The sequence below is a fragment of the Artemia sp. Qi Xiang Cuo genome, chromosome 3 (assembly GCF_049724085.1).
Source record: "Artemia sp. Qi Xiang Cuo chromosome 3, ASM4972408v1, whole genome shotgun sequence".
Lineage (NCBI taxonomy): Eukaryota > Metazoa > Arthropoda > Branchiopoda > Anostraca > Artemiidae > Artemia > Artemia sp. Qi Xiang Cuo.
In genome coordinates, this window is record NC_142796.1 from 94,079,419 (window position 1) to 94,086,947 (window position 7,529).

At 35.9% G+C, this 7,529-nt stretch overlaps 1 protein-coding gene across 1 annotated transcript in view; it reads right to left on the reverse strand.

Moving 5' to 3' along the window:
• LOC148954771 (lysosomal cobalamin transporter ABCD4-like) overlaps positions 1-2,277 on the reverse strand; it is a gene marked incomplete at its 5' end in the record, with an annotated part of 122,888 nt that extends 120,611 nt beyond the window's left edge. The window contains one exon of the mRNA XM_089086740.1: positions 2,143-2,277. Within this exon, the coding sequence (XP_088942866.1) occupies positions 2,143-2,277 (135 nt within the window). The remainder of the gene's footprint in view (positions 1-2,142) is intronic.
• Positions 2,278-7,529: the final 5,252 nt, after the last annotated feature.

Here is a 7,529-nt window from a genome sequence, read left to right on the forward strand (position 1 = left end):
TAACCGGGCGGCATAGCATCAGAAATAAATGCTTAAACCGAGGGAGGTTGCTACATCTTGTTAAATATAATAACTGATTTCTGGTTAAGACTCAACTCGAGCACATCAAGCACCATCTTGTGACCTGGAGATTCAACGAAGGGGCTTTTAAAGGCTAGATTGACAACATTCTCGTAAGCAGACGACGGAGGAGGACATGTCTGGATGCAAGAATCTACAAAGGTGTTTATACAAGCTCAGGAAATGGGTCCAATCCCTTCCTTCTCATATGTAAATTCAGCCCAAGGCTAAGCACTCACAAAAAAAGATACAAACTGATCGCTGCAACGAATAAAAACGATAGAGTCCACGGATCAAAGCTGAGTTCAGACTTCCACTTAAGTCACCGATTCGGGTTCCTTACTGATTACCTGATATCGCGGACCAATGATCTAAGCTGAAAGTCCTGACAATGGAGGTTGCTCAACAGCTGCTTGGCCACACGAAGAAAATAAACGTTCTGGATCTCAAACACTGCGATACAGCTAGTGGAAAACAAACAACCAAGAGCATAAAATAAGGAATTCAATGGTACTACTTTTATTTTTTTGCATGTTTCTTTAGATGCGGCCAAACACAGTTTTGCCAATCTACCGAATGAGGTTGATTTGCATGGAAGTTAAATTAAACAAGAGTTAGTTTTATGGAATTCAGCTGAATGATGGTAGAGTTGAATGGGGTTGACAGAGTTGAGTTGAATCGGGGTTGAGGTGAACGAGGGTTGAAGTAGACGGAGTTGAGTTGAATGGGTTTTGAGGTGAATGGGGGTGGGTAAGTTGAACAAGGTTGAGTTATATGCACACACGTTCTCCCCTTTAATATTCTCTGAAAGTTGTAACTTAATAAACTAAGCCGTTCCTGAGATTTTTCAGTTACGCCTATTTGGCAGCCAATAAGCACATAGTGTCTTTTTGAGTTAAATGGGTTTTGAGGTGAATGGGGGTGGGTGAGTTGAACGAGGTTGAGTTATAAGCACACCAGTCCCCCTCTTGAATATTCTCTGAAAGTTTTAACTTAATCAACTAAGCCGTTCCTGAGATTTTTAGTTACGCCTATTTGGCAGCCAATAAGCACACAGTATCTTTTGATTTAGTTAAAATACACCCTTAAAAATCGATGAAAGTTTCAAATGAATACCCTTAGTTGTTATTAAGACTTTAGTAGTGGCTAAAGGCAAACCTTAGTATTCCTGAGACAGTAGTAGCAGTAGTGGTATACACATAATACGTTTTGGTCAGTTGAACATCCCCTTTATCATGCCCTGGTTGTTTCAACTTAATTTTCTAAGCCGTTCAAAATATATTACAGATATGCCCTTTTGGCAACTGGGTGGACATTTGTGTCTTTTGATTTAGCTCAAAATCTTCCCAGACATTCCTTCAAAGATTCAACTGAAGACTCTTAGCCCTTTCTGAGCCCTCATTTCCCTTATAAAGCATATGTTTAACAACAGCAAATTTCTATTATTAACAGCCGTTGCCTTGGGGCCTGCATGGTTCATTCCATCCGTTGAGACATTTTCATGGGACCTTTTTACTATTTTGAACATAACGGGGATTTTAAATTTTGATCAAATGTCTTTGGAAGTTACAGGAGGCTGGGTTGCCAAAAAGGGAAAAGGGAGGCTGGCTATAGTCCAGTCACTTTTGACTTTTAGACTGGGCACTAGCAAATCTGACTTTCTAATCAAATTATTCCTCTCTATGTGAACTGGCTTCAGTAAAAAAATAAATAACATATTATATAACACATTCAAGGCTTATCACTGTATACTAAAGTCGACACTGGAGTGTTGGCTCTGATGAGCAATGTGTAAAGGATGGTACCCTTGCACTCATTGATCATGCGGCTCCCAGGGGCACGGTTTCGTTTACATTTCGAAATATTTATTAAAATGGCCATCATGAACTTTGATCCTTTGATTTATTACACTCCTTTAATTATGTGGTATCTATGTAGCTTTTTCTTTTTTTTTAACTTGTTTAAATAAAAAACAAAGTTATCAATGAAATCGATTGATTGCCGCATCAGTATTTGTTTAGACAATAACCTTCCAACTCTATCTCGAATTAAACAAACAAATATAAAGCAAACAGAACTTACAAAAGATATGGACAAGATAATTCCTAGGCTAATAACTGTTTGTACTTGAAAGGCTTCTAAGTCTTTGTCTCCTAATACTTTGTAGAACCTACTTGGCACTAGTCCAACAAAATATATAACAACTTGCTCTGAAAAAAAAAGAAGAAATCAATCAAAAGTAAGCTACATTGAAGACAGTGGTAAAGTATGGTTCTGAAGTGGGGGTGCTACAAAAAAAAAGGGAGGAAGATTTGCTAGGTGTTTTCCAGAGAAAATGAATATGGATTGTTTTGGGTACCCGACTGACTCACCGTATCTGAAACAGCAGGCTGTAAAAAAAAGTGTGGTTCAATCCCGCTTTTTAGGGCTGTAATGAGAGAAAGGTTGAGATAGCTAGGACACGTTTTGCAGATGAAGCATGACATATTTTCCAGGATTGTCCTTTTTGGCTAACTGTCAAGAGCTAAGCAAAAAGCAGGTCATGCCCAATTGGGGCGGGAGAATGTCGTAAAGAAAGATTTACGAGAAACAAGAACTTCCTGGGAGGCTCTAAAGGGATGGGCTTAGAATAAATTGGGATGGAGGAGGAGCGTGAGTAGCTGTGTTGACTATAGGCGGATTGGTGCTGCAATGAGTTGGTTAGTAGTAGTAATGATAATTTATCTGTAACCCAATTTTAAACAAAACAATACCAACACAAATAGGTAACTTAAACCTTTATCTTAGACAACAAATATTCGTCTGCCATTTAAACTATGTGGTATTCTTCTTCTGCCTTTCTTCGCTTTTTAATTTTAATATACCCAAGCTTTTGTTGAGTTTCCTTGCTACCGGTCAAATGCTGTTATTAGCTTTATACTGCAGTTTAAACAATAAAAACCTTAATCCGGTTCTCATTTATCCAGCAATAAGAATCACAAAATCTTATACATAAATATAAATTTTAGCCTTTGTTTACATGACCTGTTATTCTTGTTTCCTTTTTTCAATTAAAACCTAAAACAAACAGAAATCAAAATGAATAATCAAGTCATACATATTACGAAAACAAATTCAAAGAAATATGAGTAATAGCCCCATTCTCAAATCCCTTAAAGGAGGAGAATGTTTATTTACATTCTTCATGCCTCTAGTGACAGAATCCAGGTTGTAGCGGCAATTAGCAACCTAGTAAGAGACGATCACGTCCCATAGTTAAAATAGCCCATAACTCATTGAAATAGAGTCAGATCGAGAAACGAAGTACATTATTAAAACCGCCTTGTCCAAAACTCCTAAATAGGAAACTTACAATCTCTTGGCTTGTACAACAAAGAAAATATATCAGCTTGAAAAATAAGAAAAGTGTTTTGAACAGCAATATTCTGCATCGACGGCATCTTTTTTTTTCGTTTTTTCTCATCAGCTGGCTCGGCACTGGAAATTCATAGAAAGCTGTTTAATGGTTCATTTGAAAGGAAATTGATGTATTTAAAAAACCTTTCATAATCAACAAAAATAATTTAAAAACTAAAGCATTTTTTTACGATAAACTGTATACATAAAGGATCAATATAGTTCTTTATAAATGGGGAGTATGTCTAGTCTAGTTAATTGTAAATGGGGATAATAGAGATGGCTGAAACCTACTAAAGAACAAACCATGGCACATATTGGACTTAGTTAGCTGCCTGATTCTCTGAACTTCGTCTCTTACAATTCTAAATAAGAAAAAACCATAGGCTTTTTGCGGTTTGTGATTTTTTTATATTAAAGTACAAATCAAACAGTTCGTGGTAACTGTAAGTAAGGAGTGACCCGGCTCAATAGTAACCGAAACTCTAAAAAACGGAGTTTTAATGCCAGTAGATAGATCAAAAGAATTAAATTTTTATGATTATTTTAAATATATCAATTTCATCGAGTTTAGTCTTACCAATCAAAAGTTACGCGCCTGAGCAGATTTCGAAAAAAGGGTGAAAGACCCTCTAAAAGTTATAGAACCTTAATGAAAATCACACCATCATATTCAGCGTATCAGAGAATCCTACTGCAGAGGTTTCAAGCTCCTATCTACAAAAATGTGGAATTTTGCATTTTTTGCCAGAAGAAAGATCACGGATGCGTGTTTATTTGTTCATTTGTTTTTTTCCCCAGGGGTGATTGTATCGACCCAGTGGTCCTAGAATATCATGGGAGGGCTCATTCGAACGGAAATTAAAAGTTCTAGTGCCCTTTTAAAGTGCCAAAAAAATAGAGGTCAACTAGGCCCCCTCCCACGCTCATTTTTTTCCCAAAGTCACCCGATCAAAATTTTGAGATAGCCATTTTGTTCAGCATGGTCGAAAAAACGATAACTATGTCTTTTAGGATGACATAATCCCCCGAAGTCCCCTGGGGGGAGGGCTGAAAGTTATGAACTTTACCCAATGTTAACATATAGTATTGGTTATTGAGAAATATACAGACGTTTTCAGGGGGGATTTTTTCTGGTAGTTGGGGGGGGGATGGGTTGGGGGTTATGTGGGAGGATCTTTACACGGAGGAAGTTCTTATGGGGGAAGGGGTATTGCTATGAAGGGGGTGCCAGATTTCCCAGCATTATTTAAAAAAGATCATAAATTATATATTAAAACAAAACAAGTTTTTCAACTAAAAGTACGGAGCAACTTCAAAACTTAAAACGACATAAAACACTACACATATGATTGAATTCACCCCCTACTCAATACCTTACTCTTTAAACCAAATATTATTTATTACTTTCATAAGAGCTATTTATTCTAATTAGCGGCGTTTGTGATTAATGGGTCATTTTTAAAGAATTGAAACAAAATTCGAACTTTAGCTTAAAGAGCAAGGTATTGACTAAGAGGCGAACTCTCTAATATGCGTATTAAAAATATATGAATATAAAAGTTCGTTACGTAAGTTAATTCGTAAGTTACGTATAATTATTACTAATGAAAACGTTCGTAAATAAAATCAAACAGGTTTCGAGAAAGCCATTTAACCAAATAAAAGTAAAATTAATATTCAAATTTTGTTTTAATTATTCATGTACGGTGAGCCAAAATCAAAACCTACATAAAAAAAATAAGTTTTTTTAACTGAAAGTAAGGAACGACGTTAAAACTTAAAACGAACATAAATTATTCCGTATATGAAAGGGGCTGTCCCCTCATCAACGCCTCTCTCTTTACGCTAAAGTTTGACTTTCTCACAACTATATTTTTTTTAAACAATTAAAAACTTTAGCGTAAAGAGCGAGGCGTTGAGGAGGGGACAGCCCCTTTCATATACGGAATAATTTATGTTCGTTTTAAGTTTTAACGTCGTTCCTTACTTTCAGTTAAAAAAAAAATTGTTTTTTTTTAATTTAATTATAATAAAGAATGAACAACAGCTCATAGTAACTGAAATATTAATTAGTAGTAGTAGCCTTAGCTTTAGTAGCAGCATTATACAGTCATAGGAAGACCTATTTGACAGCTTCTGGCAAAGGTCAGAGGCGGCAAAATTGCCAAACCAATAAATGTTTGACTACAGTGTAGTAGACAAAAGTTAAAAGCTGAAGATCGTTTCATTGATATGCTTGGGATTAATCGGTTGAGACAGGGGATTCCTTTAATAGGTTGCTGGGCAAGCAACTGAAACATTAAAAGTCCTAAAATTTAGTTGAATTTCGTGGAAAGGTTCCTACACCTACGGACAAGAAGATGCAGTTGAAATTTAGCTAATTTTTTTGCTTACCCACGATTTAGCTTGTTTTTTAACTAAGTCAGGTTTTAGGCTCTTTTTCAATGTAATCACCTCTTTTGGCATGGACTCAAAACTCTTGCATGGTTTTGGTTTAGGCAGTATGAATAAGGCCTACCTTTCTGCTAATATGTTGTCAATTTGGAGTTTCATGGTTTAAGGGATTATGGGTCCAATTCATACCACCGATAATGCTTACTTAATTTACTTGGTGGCACAATCAGGACACTTTGACGGAGATGGCTATCTAAAAATTTTATTCAACTCAATAGCAGGTTATGGATTAGCCAGGGGTAAAAAGTAGCAGAAGAGGGCTAGTAAACCTCCAATCACTTTTGACCCTGAAAAAAGGTACCGTACTAGAACTTTTAATTCTTCATAGAATGAGTTTTACAAACTTCCATAATTTCAACAGTTCATTGCAATTCAAACGGCACTGTTGTAATATACAGGTCCAAATAAGAACAAACTTCAGAAATTGTGTTTACATTACGTCAGATTTGATATTTAATGGTTTGTGAAATTAGCAATTACAAAAATGGTACTTATCATACAGTATGAGGATCCAAAAAAACATATTTTTTTCCCATATGCTATTCAAGTTCCTCCAAGATTAGTCTCCGAATATATATTGCAGTTTGCCACCACTCTAAAAACCAGAATACCATTTGCGCTTGACTCAGAACAAAATTTTGCTGTTTTTCATCCTTAGAAAAAAAAGGAAAAAAGGGAAAAAGCTCAAAATACTGCTCAAACCACCCGGAAAACCATTGTGTCCAGTACCCATATATTTTTGACAATTTTTCTGTAAATTCGTCAGAACCCTCTAGAAGCTCGACTGAAGTTTGCAGTTTACTGGAAAAAAAAATAACCTTTCTTCCCTCTTTTTTAAATGCAACATGTGAAAGTTACAAAATGCATCCAACTCTGTTGAAAATAATTGTTTTTATTTCTTCTACATTTTGCTTGTTTTATACTGTACTTCTTATGAGTTATTTTCTCTTTGTTTTGGTTCAAATGTTGCTTTTTACTTTTTGCTCAAAATTTAGCTTTCTGATTTAATTCAAGTCCCAACAGCTTCAGGGCAATCCATTTCAAATTTTTATAGAGGCACTAAAACTAAATTTTTCAGAGAACCAAGAAAAATTGCAGAGAAGACGAAAAATAGTACGAAATTTTGTCGAAAAGTATCAAAAGATACCCCCAAGAAAACAATGCCTATCATAGCCCATAAAATGTGCTGCAATTGGTGTATTAGTGCCCAAAGCTGACACTCAAACAATGGGTGGCAGATAATGGATATGGAATCCCCAATGGCTCTGATAGCATGCTAACTAACGTGATCATTGATACAGACCAAGCTACCCTAGGCAAGAGACATCTCAAAGTGAGGCCAAAATTCTAGTAGAATAACAGCCCCTGGATTCTTTAAACAGATGGGCGTTCCACTGAAGCATGTTTCAGTACTGGCCATTCATCCCACATCATGAGGGCAAATGAAAACTCTCGATCCATCCAATGGCATGAGAACAGGATCAAGCAAGTGGAGTCAAGTTTTGTAATTTCCAGTATGTATACATTCAATTTAATTGTGGACGGCTATGAAATTTCTTTTTATGCAAACAGATTTTGATTATTAACAGAATCGAAGGACGAACCAACATATAAAT